Source organism: Martes martes (genome assembly GCF_963455335.1).
Source record: "Martes martes genome assembly, chromosome: 16".
Lineage (NCBI taxonomy): Eukaryota > Metazoa > Chordata > Mammalia > Carnivora > Mustelidae > Martes > Martes martes.
In genome coordinates this window covers 5,605,490-5,623,885 of record NC_137904.1, presented here as the reverse complement: position 1 = coordinate 5,623,885, position 18,396 = coordinate 5,605,490, and the positions used below count along the sequence as shown (strand labels likewise).

General features: G+C 38.1%; 1 protein-coding gene across 1 annotated transcript; it reads right to left on the bottom strand.

Annotated features, from left to right (window-relative positions):
- Nucleotides 1-8,975: 8,975 nt before the first annotated feature.
- Nucleotides 8,976-9,179, bottom strand: LOC308357757 (keratin-associated protein 19-7-like; the record flags this gene model as incomplete). Its single annotated transcript, XM_080827512.1, has 1 exon — nucleotides 8,976-9,179. The coding sequence occupies one exon, from the start codon at nucleotides 9,177-9,179 to the stop codon at nucleotides 8,976-8,978; it is 204 nt and encodes a 67-aa protein (XP_080683638.1).
- Between the last annotated feature and the right edge of the window lie 9,217 nt (nucleotides 9,180-18,396).

Here is an 18,396-nt window from a genome sequence, read left to right as displayed (position 1 = left end):
CGCGGGGCTCGCAAGGTAGTCACCGGGTTACCCATCGGCGGAGCTGTGAGGAGTGGGGTGTTTACAGCCGAGCGAGCTCTCTCAGCGCCTCGGCAGCTGGCCCGGGGGAGCAGGTGGAGGGGGAGCAGGCCAGGCCCCGCCGGGCGCTTCAGGGACACAGCGCTCCGCAGCGTGCCACGCTCCCTGTGAACGCCTGGCGGACGTTTCCGGCGTACTTCAGGCACTTCCGGGGTACTTCTGGCACTTCCGGCTGCGGCTCTCCAATGCTGCCAGCGGGCCTGGGATACTTCCCGCACTTCCAGCCGCGGCCCTCAGAGGCTCACAGCGGGCGCGGACGCTCCGGCACTTCCACCCGCGACGGGAAGACAGGCTGCTGCTGCGGTCCCGCCATCTTCCTTGGAGGAAGGACGACAGAAGCCTCGTGGTCCCGGCCCTTAGGCTCTGAAAGGGCACGCGGGGCGGGGCGGCACATCAGAGCATCCCCAGGCTCCGTGCCGGGCTGCAGCCCCGGCCCGTGGGCACACTCAGAGACAGGGGACTTGTGGCTGGACAGTCCGGAGGTGGGCAGCGGTTCTCAGGTGCATCGCGGCTCCCGGTTGCCCCCGGGCTCCGCCGCTTCTCTGCACAGCGGCCCTCGCCGCCGACAGCCGGCTGCGGAACGGAACCCCGGGCCGCTGCAGTGGGGTCTGCCCTAACGGGGCGACCGCATCTCTGGGCGGCACAAGCGCGGGGACCGACGCCCGCCGCACAGCTCACGGGGCTTACGGAGCTAGGGGCGCTCACAGGGTGCGGGCGGGCGGGCTCCACTCCGGTGCTTGGCTGCTTCTGACCCGCCTCCCCTGAGCGCGTGCATGTCTGCTGTCTACGCCTGCCTGCGCGCAGATGCTCGAGGCAGGGCTGGTCCACAGGTGGCGGGGTTACTTTCAGACGACCCCCTGCTGGGTTGAATGGCCCAGGGCTGCAGGCCGAGGAAGATGCCGAGGACCCTCACCCCCTGCGTCCTTCTGAGTGGAGGGGGGGCAGGAGGCAGGTCTCTGTGCAGGGCACAGGTGGGCACTGCCTCCGCCGACTTCCTCCAGCCAGCGACCAGCAGTGGGCAGTCGACCCTGCAAGCATCTCTGCAAGGGGATTGGGCTGCTTGACTGCCCCTGGCAAAGCTGAGGTGGCTGGGCCCCACCACCCTGCCTTCACAGCTCTCGCGGCTTGCAGAACGCTCGTCCCTGGGAACCTCCAGTTGAGCCACGTCCAGCCTCTCAGCGCCCAGGAGGGTCCGGCACCTAGGAGCAGCGCCCTACTGCATGGTGCCCTCGGATTCAAGAGGACGACCCTGGCCTCCCCAGCTGTGCCACGGGCCTCCCCGCTCCTGGAGAGCCCGGAAACCAGGGCCAGAATTGCAGGACGAGTGTCCTCTAAAACCACACATGGCCATGGACACTCCGAGCTGTGTCGGGGAGGCTCTGTAACCAGAGCGGGATCAGGGCAGCCCTGGTTGGCTGCCCCAGGGCAGGAGGGGCCTGGGCACAGATGGGCATGCCCTGGCACAGACAGACTTGGCCATGCTGTCCTCCCTGCCAGCAGTTGCCTGGGAAGGGGATTCAAAACCAATCCTTCCCATTACGTATACACACGTGCCGGTCTTTTAAAAGCAGACCTCATTCTAGAGATTCAATTTTTTTTAACATTTTTATTTATTTATTTAACAGAGATCACAAATTGAGGCAGACAGAGAGAGAGGAGGAAGCAGGCTCCCTGCTGAGCAGAGAGCCCGATGTGGAGCTCGATCCCAGGACCCGGGGATCATGACCTGAGCTGAAGGCAAAGGCTTTAACCCACTGAGCCACCCAGGCACCCCACGTGCCAGTCTTTTAACAAGAGAAACAGCATATGCTGAAATCAAGGCACCACAGAGCACAGAGAGAAGGGCATCTCCCTGCCTGCCAGCAGCACCCAGCAGCCCAGTCACGGTCCGAGGGCGTCGGCCAGCAGCGTGCCATGTCCCTGTGTGCACTCACACACTTTGCCCCTGTGCGCCTGTCCACTGAAGACGTTGTGTACTTGAAAAGCTAAACTGTCTTCTGACCAATGTCTTTCTACGTCAGAAGACACAGATGTTACTTGTTCTCTGCCATGACTGCCTGCTACTCCGTCCAGGTACACCTCACGCTGTTGAACTGTGCTCCTCCTCATCGGCGTTTTAGTCAGGATCTGCCAGAGAAACAGAACCGATAGGGTGTGTACGGAGATGGAAAGTTATTTCCAGTGATGGGCTCATGGACGGTGAAGGCTGGCAAGTGAGGCCGCAGGCGGTAGGTCCAAGGGAGCATCTCAGCTTCAGCCTGAACGCAATCTTGGAGCAGAATTCCTCCTTCCAAGAGGGCCTTCAACTGATGGGACAAGGCCCACCCACACCATGGAGAATAATCTCTCTTTCACAGGCTGCTGGTTTAAGTCTTAGTCTCATCTCACACACACACACACCTCTGAAGAAACATCCAGAATCACGTCTGGCTGAGTACCTGGGTACCGGGCCCTAGCCAGGTTGACGTAGAAGATTAACCATCACAGCAGGCATTGTTAAGTGTCAAATTCTAGACCGTTGCAAATTATTCAGCTTTAAATGGTGGATTTTTTATTAAATCCAAATGAATTGATCTCAGGTGATTAAAGTTGAAGCCAGCCCGACTAAGTAAGTGCTGAGCACCATAACTCAAACTCATCAAAATGCATATGTTCTCTTCTTTTATTTTTAGCAGTAAATATCAATCTATGAAGTGAAAGAAAATGTCTTGAAAATAAAGATCAGTTAACCCAAGTTATTTCGAGGCATCAATTTAAATACTCACTAGATTCTTCAGTAAACACGAACGGGTAGTTTTTTGTTTTTTGTTTTTTATAGCTTTGTACTTTAGGAGAAACTGGAAACATATATTTGGCTTGAAAGATGTAGCATTTTCCTTAAGATATGACAGGCTACCTAACAGATAATCAGACAGCCAAATGAGTCAGGCAATCAACATTTCAGGAAATTCTGTTATGCCAAAATTAAAAAACACAAAAACATGTATTAGGTAATAATTTGTAGTAGTCATAAAAATTCTTAGCCAGTTGTCTTAAACCCAAAAGAAACTCTGGTGGGTATTAAGGGCACGTATTGCATGGAGCACTGGGTCAGATGCATAAACAATGAATTTTGGAACACATACACCAAAAAATTAAATTTGATTTAATTTTAAAAATATATTTAAAAAAAAGAAACTGTTCAATAGCAACAGTAAAAACAAGAATCACAGAATGTCAAAATACCTTGGTCATGAAACTCGTACAACACATGTATTCACAGATGTGGAGAGGGTAGCTGGGTGAACTAGGAAAGCAGTATGCAGATGTGAGCATGGCACGTAAATGATGTATGATGTTTGTATTCTGCCACTCTTTGGGATAAAAGTTGAAAAAATTAACTCTTCAGATAAAGTCACACTTAAATTTACCATGGACTGGTTACTGTTGTTTCTAAAAGGAAAGAGATGTGTTTTTGTTGAGCTAAAAGATTATTATATCAGCTACATCCTTTAAATTGACTTTGAAAAACACTTGTGTCTACCTAGTCATTTTAATCAGGTGCCTATGGGAACAACATATATTATCTCTAAAAATAAGAAATCATTGCTCATTTAGAAGACCCAATCAACACCAACGAAGCATGATACTCAGAAATCAATGCTCTTTTATAACAATAATAAGTAGATGCCAACTGAAAATACAAGGAGAAAACTAATGGCTCGCAGTCGTTGTGAAAGATATAAATGAATATTTGGGGTCAAGTCAGCAAATGTAACAAAGTGATTGTGCAAATACAACCACAAAGTTAAAGGCTGTAGGTAAAACTGACTTTCTAAATGGAACAATTGGTACAAAAATGGGACAATTAGATTGTATGCAAAGTCATCATGTTCTTTCCTACTAAATCCTCATTGAGATTAGGACACCATATCGTACATGTCTTTTGTCATATAGGTTTTTTTTTCTCCCCCAGACACTGAATATTTAATGCATCTAAAATATTAAAGAAAAATAGATAATAGTATTGCTCAACATGTTGCAAAACCAGCTTGTTTGACTATTTTCTTGGATGGATTTCTTTTAATTGGTATAGACTTGCTTTTTCACTAGCATCCTATGCTGCCCCTGAGTACTAGTTAAATGTTTGCTTTTTGGGGTTTAAAATATTATGGTGTTTCTATATTTTGCACCACTTAGAATAAAAAATAAAGACTGTCCATAGCAACCAAGTGTCCTCATAGGAAATAACATAACTGATACAACACTCGCATGAAAGGATCTACCAGAAAAATAATACCTTTGAAAAATGCTATCACATCTCATCTCAGGCATGAAAGTACCTCATGAGTTTATTTCCTCCTTCCCATAAAAACTTCTTTCCACATGATATGTCTGAGGTAGAAATGAAGCAGCCTGGAATACTGCAATGTGATTTGTAAGATATCAAAGTTAAGATAGAGTCTATGACAAATACTAAAAATTTAATACAATTAAATAGTCACTCAATGAAATAATTTGGTGGACAAGTGTCATGCTTGAAAGATCCCAGTCTACCTGTGATCAAAATAGGTCCCTGTGATGGGGCAATGATGATATTAACTCAATGAAGACAGCGTGTTAATATCTTGTTAATGAGTGTTGAATTGATTGCTGGGAACATATACTCTCCATGACCAGAGAGAGGCCAGAATATTATTTTCACCCTGTCCTTCGAAGTCTTCCTCTTCAAGTCCAAATGAGAGTGGTAACTAAAACCCTAAGGTCACAATACCCTTTGCAAAATTTGTGTGGAAGCCCAGATTGTCAATGACCTCAGCTTACTCTCTATTACAGGAATGAATTCAGTTGGGTGGTAAAGGCTGAGTTACTTGAGCTTAAATGTCACTCTCTGCACAGGGACTTGACAAATCCTCAGAAGTGAAGCTGGGAAAGCCTGCAGCCTCTACAGTTCAAATGACATCTGAACCCCCCAAACTCTTTAATATCCCCTTGATTCTAGCATGTGAACATGTTTTAATTTAGTATTCCTTTCATCAGCTTTGTGCCTATTAGAGGTAATTTTTCCATCCTCAAAGCCTTAGCTTTTATCCTACCTTGGTTTAGTTCCCATAAACTCACTCCTTGACAAGAGGCAATCCACCAACTGTGTTTCAAAAGATTATTTGGGTTCACTAATTATATATTCCTGCTTATGACACTCTCTGTAAGAACATATCTTATGTAAATGCCATGATCTGCTCAACCATTTTTCAAAGCAAACCTCTATTGAAGGGTTAATGACTTCAACTGAGTCCCTGAGACAGACACATCTGTCAGCTTGGTAGTGATATTAGTGAGAATATGAACATTAAGTGTTTATTTATACTTATTTTGTACCAGGAACTGAAGATGAATTAATTCATTTAATATGATCATCCTGTGAGGTAGATACTATTATTGCCCTCAATTCAGAGAATTTAAGTAATAATATATGCCAGGGCATCACAGCTATTCAGCACACAAGTTGGTTATAAACTTAGGTGAACTTTAGGGTCAAGAGTCTATGTGTTTTCCACTTGCCTGCCCTGCTGATTGAGAAAGCTCTCCAGAAGGAGAGTAAGATCGACTCTTGATGGTATTATCTACAACACATTTTTATCAATAAGAGCTTGGGGCATAATTTTTGTAGAGATAGTTGATCTCTGACTCCTTCTGCATTTCCTTTTGGTGTCTGCCCCTCTCCCTTGTCACATCTCTTCTTCACACTCACTCTCTACAGGTTCTCTCCTGGGTTCCAGGTCTCTCACTGTAGCCTTCCCAGTGAGCCTGTTCTCTTGACGCTACATCTCTCACTGAAGTTTGTCTCCTTATTTTCGCCTACTCCTCTTTACTTTTCCTCCCCAGATTTTTGTCTAGTGTGTACGGACAGTCGGTCTTTGTCTCAACCCCAGGAAATGAATTTCCAGTTCCAACCATGATCCCATGCCATAACCTTAAGGGCTAATTTTGATTTAGGAGAGTTTTCATCAGCTATAGAAAACTGGAGGAGTGGTTTGGGAGGTTTATCAGAGTCTCCAGATAAATTGAATCAGTATTGGGTGTGTATGTGTGTGTGTGTATGCTATTTTAGTATATACATTTATTCTTGTATATAGTACACACTACTCTATATCGTACATAGTACAGTATAAATATAAATATATATATATATACGGATACATATATAGTGTGTGTATATATATGTGGTGGGTGATCTCATATAATTAGATGGAGAGATTTGTTTGTTTGTTTGTTTGTTTTTTGAGAGATCTGTTTTAAGGAACCAATTTACATGCTTGTGGTGGCTGGCAAATCAGAAGCAAGAAGGAAAGGCTAGCCCATTGGAAATTCAGGCAGAAGTTGACACTGCTATCTTGAGGCAGAATGCCTTCTTTAGGAAACTTCAATTTTCTTTTAACACCTCTAATTGATTGGACTAGATCTACCTGCATTATACACAGTAATCTCCTTTACTTAAAGTCAACTGATTATAGATGTTAACCACATCTTCAAAATATCGTCACAGTGTCGTGTAAACCCTGACAGTTGTTTGTTGTTGTTTTTCTCTTTTAATTCAAGTACCTGAGTTAAGCTTTGCTTGCCCCCACTTCAAAGAGGCATCCACTTCAAAGATAGTGATCCTCAACAAACACATTTCCAGCCACGCACTGAATAAAGAGCCAGACCACCTTCCCACACTAAGGCTTCTTGGTTTTAGGGATATTACTTGATTACAGTAACTGCCCATTTGGCCATTTGTTTTTTCCTGGCTTTAAATTCCCTCTCCTGTTTTAAGTTCACCAACAGTAAATAAAAGCAGAAGCCCAGGTCCATTCTGTGTGTGTGTGTGTGTGTGTGTGTGTGTGTGTGTGTCTCTCTCTCTCTCGCACGCCTTCTCTCTTTCTCTCCCCCTCCAATGACCTCACTGTGTGGTCCCAGATGTGCTGTGTAATTTTTAGATCTTATAAGTAATATAGCTTCATTTTTTTTTAAGTTTCACCATGGTTATTGCTGAAGGGTATCTTTCTATCTTAAGAAGAACTACAGAGGCTAGCCCAACCACAACATTAGTTATTGGTAGGCTAAGACCAGCACCAAAAACAGTAACACCTAGAATACTGTTTGATCATCAACTGAGTACCATAGCCCAGTCAAATTGACACATAAAACAAACCATCACAGGAGGTATGATTGAGAGATCAAATAACTTACCATATCATTTAGCTAAGAGGACCATGTACATATTTTCTGAGCTGAATCTGGTATGGAGGAAAACATCTAATGTAGATTAATTTCAGCTCTGTGTCATTGATGTTACTTTTTTGGGAGGGGGAGGGGGCTCTTCAGGAGCGAAGCTTTGTTCCAGAATGAGAAAATGTAATTCCCAATACAGACAGACCCTGAGGAGGTCTGAACAATTCCTTTTATTATTCCTAGTAGTGATATAATTGGATCCATGAATTAAGAATTAGGATGTCACTTGGTCTTGGATCTTAGACAAAGTGGTGAAAAGACAAAAGAATAATTCAAAATTCATTCAGAGTTGTGGTGTCCAGTAGTGGCTAAAAGCAGCTGTGACAGTAATGGAAAAAGTGGTGTTACTGTAGTGTTAACTTGGTCACTATTCTAGCAGTCTTTACATCCCTGGGTCCTGTATACCCTGTCAACTTCATACCCCCACTTACCAACAGGTTCTTTGAGTTACCCACACTCTCCAAGTTTCTCTTTAAAAAAAAAAATTCCATCTCTTTCAGTAAAGAACCATGTCAGATAAATTGTCTTTTTCTTCACAGTCTTACTTCTGGAAGAAAAATACACAGTGAAGACAATGATACTGGCCTGGTATCTTTCCTCTAATTACTTCCTTGCTAATTTAATAGCACTACCCTGGGACCCCTGAACAGAGCCTTGGAGTAGTCTGGTGGGGAGAATTTGGGTTTGGGTCTCTCCATATGGTACAAATGGAGGTTGGAATGAAGTTTCTAATAATTTATTGCACTTGCCTTGTGCATTTACTGTCAGCCCAGAACCAATCCAGTGTTCGATATGGGGTATATAAAATTTTTAGCAAATTATTTCAATTATCATTTCAACATAAAAATATAGCATGAAAGAAACTCAACTTACAACTGGATCATATCAAGTTTAACAACCATCTAGTATTATAGCCAGGAGTGAAATAAGAAAGTGAGACATTTCACTACATGAGTCTGTAATGAATTTCAGTACAGATGCATTAAAGCTGAGTGAATTCAAATTTCAATAGACAGGCTCACTATTGAGAAGGAGAGAAAGATAAACATCACTGGGTGTAATAAAGTTTGTTATGGAAAAAGAAAGTAGGTGAAAAGAAGAACATTGAGGATAGGTTTTTTCCCCCCTCTGTACCATGACATAATTCATATACCAATGTTATCTAACTAAAAGCATTGAATAAGATTTGGTCTAGTGTTCAGAGGAAAAAAAATCTTCATTCCAACTGAGTGTTATGGATTGGAATATATCTATCTAGCCATATGGGTGTATGTTTATATCTCTCCTAGGATTTTGGTTTTTTGTGGAGTAATTTATTTTCTTCATTGTCAGGTGGGTGCAGTTACAAATAACCACTTTGACATCTTGAGTTTCATAAAAAATGAAAGTCACGTATGCTATTTAAACTTCGGATAATTTATTGCAAAAGGAATAGAGAAATCCCACAGTTATAAAAGCAGAAATAAAGGACACCAGGAAACATGAAAGAGACCATTATAAAATGATAAATATTCCTAAAGTCTTAGATACCAAATGTTTTTGATCTTGGCTTGGCTCCAGATGATCTTGTTTGGTTTGGTCATTGTAGTCAAATTTGGATAATCCTTTTGTGGCCTCAGATGTTGGGCTTCTGGAGCAGGATTTCAGTAGAAGCCAGAGAATCCATATCTCCCATAGCGAGATGGGAGGCAGCAGCCATATCTGTAGCCTCTGCAGCCCCAGCCCCAGCCCCAGCCACAACCTCGTCTGTGGAAGCTGCCACATCCCCAGCCACGGCCACAGCCCAGGCCACCAAAACCTCCACAGCCATAACCCAGGCCTCCATAGCAGTTGCTGTAGTAGCTCATGGTGTCAGGGGTGATGAGTTTGGTTTGCTGTTCGAGTCCAGATCCTGAGTGTGAAAGTCAGCATGGGTAGAGAGATGCTTATATACCCTGAGCAGAACATACGATAAATCACATGTGTACTTTTCCTTTGTGTCATGCTGCATATTATCTGTAATGTTGTTAACTCATTATTCTTCTGTCTCTTGACACAGGGAGAGGCCCTCATTCCCATTAAAATACCTTGGTTTACTTAGCTTCTTATTTAGAATGTCCTTGAACCTATTGTTTAGCTTTTATGGGAAGAAATGCCTACCGCTTTAAATTTTGTACATTCCAAACCCTAAATTGAATTGCTTATTACCAGGTATATTAACACCATTTACATTTGATGACATTCCTTTTATAATTAAAAATTTTCTCCTTTCTGTCATCTCCCAAGTGGATAATTCCATCTCCAACTAAATTCACAGATATTTGTTCAATTTACAGCTGTTAAATCAATATTTTTCAAAAAGGAAATTTGTTTATCAAGATGAAGACTGAAGAAAGTGCCTCTGTTCAGAAAACATTTTTTAAAAGAAGGTACATGTTGATTTTTTGCATTTTAATTATAATAACCTTTATAATATTTTTGGCTTTAAGAACTATCTTCAGCAACAGGAGAGAGAGAGAGAGAATCTCCAAGCAGGCTCTCCACAGTGTGGAGCCTGACCCAGGGCTCAATCCCAGGACCCTGAGATCATGACCTGAGCCAAAATCAAGAGTAGGCCACTCAACCAACTGAGCCATCCAGGAGCGCCTTAACTTACATGATTTTGAATATACAGTTGAGTTTTTATGAGATTCTCAATTATTTTAACAAAGGTAAATTTCCTCAGATGTTTTAATCCTAAACAGCAAGTAGGAAATTAAACACTGCTTATAGAACTAATGAAGAAATTATAAGTAAACTGATAGTAGCTATCATGGCTACAACAACCAGTGCAACTCTCTGACTCCACCTTAGCAAACTACCATTTTAAAACCAAAATGTGGTTCGATATGTCATAACCCAACATATCCCAAGTTTCTTTTATCCAAATATTATTTCATTATTTCTCATCCTAAACTAGAAATAGTTGATAAGCTGAATTTTTCATTCTCAATAAGTCCTTTCAAATACACGTAACCATAAATAACTCAGGATTAAGGATATCAGCTTTTGTCCATATAACTTAACCACATCATGTGAGAGTGATTAATGGCTAGTTTTTGTTCATTTGGATTTGAAAGAGATGTGTCCACCTGAGATAGAGCACTAAAAAACAAAAATGAAAAACCTCAATAGTCAAATAAGAAATAAAAATAATTTCAAGGATAAAATGTGATAGCTTTACACAAGACCAATTTTACTGTTAATGAGCAGCAAAATATCAATACTGAAGTATTATAAAATACATAGCAAAAATGTTTGTCTTGGTTTTTTCTAAGTGAAAAAATTATTAAAATGAAAATATCCATTGGAAAATGAAGACTATATATTTCTTTGTAGAAGTATTGTTTTATGTTCAATTGCTGGACCCAAAGTAGATTATTTTTTTTCTTCTTTTCACTCTTAGGAAGTTTCCCTCAAAATACATGTGAAATAATACTATGATAATGGGTAGTAAAGAAGAAAATCTGTTTTCACTTGGGATAAATAATAGTCTTTACAAATCCATAATGGAAACTTCTGTTGTAAATTCCAAACGTTGTCCTGTGACTCAGACATAAATCAAAACAACATGAAATTGTAGGTCACAAAAATACACTACATTATACTAGGAATGTCATATTTTTTTTTCTCATTCTAAGTATACTGATAATTCTTTTTCTTTGTAACTTTGTAATACCTTCCTTGGGCTGCAAAGGTACTGACGTGTGTGAGAATAGGATACTTTCAAATGTTATTTAGTTATAGGAACCAAAGCTCTTTAAAGGCATGACCAAACTCTATTCCTGATGTCCTTACCTATGAAAATATGGCATTTGATAGGACAAGTGACAGGAGTCAACTGATTTTTTTTTCTATCTTCAGGTTGTATAAACAAATCCAAATCTTTCTAATAAAAAACTGTGATGAGGATTAAGTTTTAACACTATTCATTCTTCATTTGCCTTGAAGTACAACTAAATTACAAATTGAGAAGTTGATTATATACAATAAAATAAAATTTTCACAATAAAAATGTAAAAGAAAACACAATAAGAGGTAGCTAATCTAACAGAGGGAACTATTTCCCATAAACTCAGCTATAAAATAGTAGCTATTCATGGAAATATGACAAGAACTTTCCAGATGGTATTCAAATTTGAAAATATATAATGAAAGAGAATCAGCATGGTGGGGTAGATCACCAGGTTTCAGTGAACTGGTTTTTGATCTTGGTTCTGACACTTGTGGTATTTGTGACTCCAGGAATCACTTAACTATCTGGAGTTTCTTCACTTGTATGATATAAGGGGCAGCACAGCACTATATCTAATTCTAGGTGAGCTCTCGCTTCTGCTGTTGTCCTTTTATTATGGGATTTTGCCAACTCAAACAGCAACAAAAAACTTTATCTTTTTGCATTACCTGAATATTCCATTCAAATTTGAAAAGGCAAAAATTTTTATTACATATTTTACGTACTCTATTATGTAAAATACCAACAACAACATGCTTGCTTTTGATTAGTGATAATTGATTGGAAATCTACTTAAAAAAATCCTTTGGATGAATGATGACTCTCATCAAGGAAAGCTACAGAGTGATATATTTCCTGGTTGTATCTAGGTGTTTACACTTCACTTACAGTTGCAAAAGGCTTGAATACCATGAAGATGATGATGATGAAAGTAAAAAAGAAGAATATCAGGACACCTGAGTGGCTCAGTCCGTTGAACGTCTAACTCTTGATTTCAGCTCAGGTCATGATCTCACGGTCATGGGACCAAACCCTACGTTGGTCTCTATGGTCAGCATGGAGTCAGCTTGAGATGCTCTTTCTCCCTCCCTCTGCTCCTCCCCAAACTTGTGCTCTATCTAAATAAATAAAATCTTTTAAAAAAAGGGAAGTGAACAATGATGAACTTAAAAAAAAAAGATCATTCACGTTTTGATACTATACTATAATTTTATAAGATGTAACCATTAGGGGAAACTGGGTGAGCAGGTGCTCTCTGTACTATCTTTGCAAATTACTATGACTCTGTAACTATTTCAAAATAAAAAGTTTAAAGAATCATCCAAAAAAACAAAGAATATCACTGCATACTACAGAGGAACAATGATGTGGTAAAAATCTAAACCAAATAAATTCTTAATACTACATACATTTTAATTAACTAATTTGAAGTATTTTTAATAAATTCATAAAATAATTATTTTTGTGAGAATGCCAAGTAGAGGAAACAGAGAAAAATATTATATATAATCAAGAAATTAATTTAAAAAACACTTTCTTTTCCTAGAAGTTCAGAGAACTATTTTGATCTATCACTCTTCTTTTCTTGTCATGAAAGAACTGAAGGAGGACACATTTTGAAAGAAGGATGAATTATGTATTCATTTTGGGCTGCATTGATAAAAGGAATTGCAAAAAATATTAAACATATGAATTATTTTTTATTGTCATGAATACATCACAATCGTTAGACTTCATTTTTTATTCTTGTTTAATTTTTTAAAAGATTTTATTTATATATTTGACAGAGAGACACAGACAGCTGGTGTGGGAAATGGAGAAGCAGGCTGCCCATGGACTAGGAACCCAATGCGGGGCTCGATCCCAGGACCCTGCGATCATGACCTGAGCCGAAGGCAGACGTTCAAGGACTGAGCGACTCTGGCACTCCTATCCTTGTTTAATTTAAATATAAATATTATCTGATTAAAATAAAGAAAAAAATCAACAGGTATTTGAGAAGTTATTATTCATTTCAGTCTAAATTTATTGTTCTTTTTCTATGTCTCCATTTGTGAAATAAATATTTAATACACAAACACATATATCAGAATCTTTATTGAAAGTTGAGTAAGATCTATGTTTAGTTACATATATAATTGATAATAAAGAAATAAACAAAAGCTATATTTGCTCTTTCAAATTAAGAGACTTTATTAAAGAAATCAAGGAGACATGATAGATAAAAAACTGTGTAACTCTAAACGTACTGGAAGCTTTAAGTACTATTTTGATAAATGGACCCAGCAAAATCTTGGTTGACCCAGAGGTTGAAATCAGATTCTGAAAGTCCACTCATGGAACCCGATAGTAGACTCATAAAGACGAATTTTAATAGAAGATAGAATCCATATCCACCATAGCAAGGTGGGAGGCAGCAGGTATACCTGTAGCCTCCCCATCCACAGCCACAGCCCCATCTGCAGGAGCTGCCACAGCCCCACCCACACCACAGCCCAGGTCTCCGTAGTAGTTGCTGTAGTATCCCACGCTATCAGGGGTTGAAGGCTTGGTTCGCTATGAAAGCTGTTTCCTGAGCATGAATCTCAGCATCTGCACAGAGGTTTTTACACCCTAAGCCATGGATGTGGTAAATCATCCCAAATATACCTCATTTTCCTCCCACAGAAGAAATTTCATGAAACAAGTATTTCTGGCTTTTTTGTTTAATATGCATGGAGTGATCTTCCACCGAAGTGAAAGTTTTAAGTTAATCTTTAGTTCAGTTAGCTCAATTCCTTTTATTAAGTTGTTTTTATAATGAGAAATATATTTTTGCAACTTCAAAGACTATTCTGACATTAAGACTCATATAAACTCCCCCTTATTTTGGTTTCTGAGGATCTCTACAGCTCAGTCAAGGGCTGCCTGACAACATCATCTAGATGATGCTACTTTACTGCACATGCCGTCTATTTTTTCATGGAGATGACAACCTCTTATTATTTGAGGTAAGCAGGACACTAATGTCATTCTTAAATCCATGCCCCATTTGAGACCATAACCACTTAGATGTCAAATATCCAGACATGTTGAGATACAAACAAATTTTACTTTACTCTTATGCCGTTCAGAACCAGCCTTGAACCAGTTACATTTACAGTGTCTCATTAGACATATTTCTTAATCTTTGAGACACAATATTTGAAATATTGATGCCTCCTTAAAGAAGGCACTTCCAAACTTGAGAAAAAAACAGAGGGAAGAAGAAAGGGATTGAGAACAAAACAAATATATATTCTTTGTTTTCTGTATTTAATTCTAGTCAAAACAGATGGTGTCTCAGTTTAATACATGTCAATGATCCTTTACAATTCTGACCTGAAAGATGGCAAGAGGGCATCCTGGCAATTTAGGAACTTCTTTCTGGGATCCAGGATTATAGCATTATGCCAGAAGAAATAAATAGCTCTACTGATCTTTTTGTGCAGGAATTAGGAAGAGAAACAAAAACGTAGACAAATGACAGTCATAGTGATTTCTCTCAAATACTAATCTAAGGATGTCTTTAATATTGTGTATGTGTGTGTTTAATTTGGACACTCATATTAAATCCATCACCCCACAGGATGAGAAAATTAAAGAAATATTGGTTAAGGATTTACACATAATGTTAATGGGGTACTTGATATTTTACTGCCTGATATCCATGTGTTAAAAACCTGCTACTTAATGACTAGGAGCATATTTAAAGTTCTTTGGAGGAGAGACTACCACATGACTCTAAGATAATTATGGTGATTTTTAAAAAATCACAAAATACTTAATGCCATTGCTTTATTCAGCAATTCAATTTTGAATTCTGTTGAGCTATATCAAAGTGATAGTTTTATGTATATTGACAGTCAACAAAAGCATTAGCACTGGTTCCCCCCCAGGCAGGACTAATAATTAGAATATAAACTAGCCCAATTTTCCAAAGACCTTCTTAATATCAAATGAAATAGAAGTCCTAAGTTGCATTCTGATTTCTATACTGAAATATAGTCGTACTGCATAGAAGTCAAAAATTTCTCAAATTAAAAGTTTATTAAAACTGACACAAGAAGAAATAAAAACCTTTATGAGTATATCTCTGAAGGAAATAAAGTTTGTATTAAAAAGAAAAAAAAAAAAAAACCAGACTCCTAACAAAGAAAACTCCAGGTTCACATTGCTTTAGTGGTGAGTTTTAGCAACTACTTAAATAATGCTAATTATTGCAAGAAATAGTGTTAATTTTGCACTAATTATTTCAGAAAATAAACTAAATCCTCAAATCCAAAATTCAATTGTATATGAAAAATTAGAAAATAAAATATCACTAACAATATCAGAAAAGTAAAATAAAGATAATTTAAAGATATGTGCAAGACTTAGTTTTTGATATTTACAAATTAAAGCTGGAAGAAATTAATAAGGATATATATGTATATATATACACACATATAGACATATGTAAAATGTTTATATATTGACTGTAGACAAAATACCTCCCAAATTATATATTAAATAAAATCCCTAATTGAAATGACAGTATAATGTATATATTTACAAAAGATTCTAAAGTGTATAAGGAAATCCAAAAACCCTAGGATATCCAATGCAGTATTTAAAAAGAAAAAAAACTTTACATTAACTGATTTTAACACTTAAAGTGGAATGATCAAGAAAGTGTGTTATCGATGTGAAGATACACAAGTAAGTTGATGGAAAATATTAGAGAGTCTAGAATTAGGCTTCTTTTCCCACAAAGATTCCAAAACAAACAAAACACTTTTCATCAAATGGTACTGAAACAATGGGACATTTCTATGGAACAAGAAGAAAATGACCTCAATTTTTTCATAGTCTACACAAAACTTAATTCAAATGTATGATAGAACTAAGCATAAAAGCTAAAACTTTAAGACTTCTAGAAGTTATTCTGTTTTGTTTTAGGACACAGAAAGCACTGACCATAAGATAAAACACTGTGAAGTGAAATTCATCAACTGCAAGCCACAGACTAGAAAAAAAAAGTGTAGCTACAGATATATAGTGCAGACGCTACAGATAGGTATCGATATAGATTACAGATAGAGAATAGAGATGATAGAGGTAAAGGTAGAGATAGAGACATCCATCATACATAAAGATCTCCTGCAACCTAAATGTGTAAAGATAAATAAACCCCAAACCTGAGAACATTGACAAGAAGATATACAATAAGCAAATAAATTGTGTGACATGATTAGTTATCAGAGTTATCAGGGAAACACAATTTAAAACCACAATTATATAACACCACTCACCCACTAGAAGAGCTAAGATTTTAAAAAAAAGTGTTTTTCTTACTCAGTAGACTATGATTTAGATTAATCTACATAAAATTTAAGTTGATTTAAAAATGTTTCAATTTTTATTAGTGTGACTTCTAATACAATTTCCAATATAATGTCTTCATCGGAATTATCATCTGATGATATATTCTCAAGAGAGTTTAAGCCTAAGATTTTGGCACATAGTACCATATTTCAAAAAAATCCTACTAGCATGCTTAATTTAAAGAATTCCATTAAATTTAATTTAATGGAAAGAACAAATATTTGGGGGAAATCATCAGGCCCCAAAAGTTCTGGCCGATGAGCAGATTAAGTAGTCCTCCCCTACAAACAGCTCATGAGGCAGCTAGTGAAAAGAGCATGGATAACAGGGTCTGTGTAATAGGATTGTTAGAGTCTTTGGTCATGTGGTTCACTCTGAAGCACTCACACAGGTCCTAGATTTCAATTTCTCTTTGGTGATTCAGAATACTGATGATAGAACCAGTGGCTAAGTGGCTAAATAAAGTTATAATGAAGACTATTTATAACCAGAATCTTAGGCCAGGGATTTTAGCATCCCAAATCACTGCCATAAATTGGAGTTTGCTCCAATATAAATTTTGATTAAGAATTCAAAAAAAATCTAAGACATATTTACTATTTAATAAGTACCTTCAATGACCACTGACAAGACGACTTGGGACGGAAGTCAGGATACTGACTCACAAATACAGAAAACAGAAGAAAAATACCAAGCTAGAAAAGACCAGCAACCTCTCCCTCTCAAGCTAAATCTATATTCATTTTTCACTGATTTAATAACGGAAATAAATGATATCCTCAGGAAAAGAAGCAGTTGCCTTCATTTGAAATATCATAAAAAAAGGCCACTTATTTCTCACCAAATTTAATTGTATACATTATTTCTATCTATTCACTGTTAAGACACCTGTTAGATCTATTGCTGATTGAAGTTATAATACTATATAAAATTGGAATTAATTGAACATGACAAAAGGACAATCGTTTAGCAACAAATATGGTTTTTTTTTTAGAAATATTTAGTGAATTTACTCAAATGAAGAAAGCTTAAATGATACAGAACTGAAAATATTAGGATTCTATATACAATAAAAAGTGAATATAAATTAGCCAAATCCGTGGACATTTCTAGTTCAGCAGTCATAGAAATACATATTCACCTTTTTCTTTTATATAGTAATAACACATACATACATGACACAATGATTCTGGCAAAAAGAAAAATCAGAGATACTAAAAATATTCTCAAGTTTTAAAAATGGTATGGAATAGTTTTAACAACATTTTACATGAGCGGAAACCCCTGATTTAATTCCATGATCTTATCACGCCAGAAGCATGGTTGCTTTTAATTTTTTTAAACAGATATTGGTATCATACACATTGGCTTATTAATAATTAAGGCATTTTGTATACACAGTATCTCAGTGTGGACAAATTTTTAGTATTGATTATTTGCTATGACGTTTTAAACTTGCAAAGTCTTTTCAAAATAAGAAAATAGCCACACACGTTTAAGTGTTTTCTTATAAAAACAATCTTCACAAAAGTCACGATGATTGGTTTTTGTGATTCCTAGTAATAAGTCCTGTCTTCTTTCTGACATAGTATAAATTATATTCTTATGCAGGACTGCATTAAGACCCAGTAGTTCTTAAACAATGTTACCAAATAACCATATAAAACCCAAATGCAGCAAAGGCGAGCAATCTTCACAGTGCATTTTCACCTCTTTGAAGTTGAAGCTGCTCCTTTTGGATATTTATCCACTTCAATGTGAAGTAGATTGCTAGGGTTTCATTAGTGGTTTCGTATGTGGCTTTTTAAAGTAAAAAAAAAAAAAAAAGGTTTGATCTCTTCCACAGTTCACAGTTCTCAGGTGAGACTTACTTCTTCCTTCCTTTCTTTCTTTCTTTCTTTTTTTTTTTTTTTTGAAATCTAGTC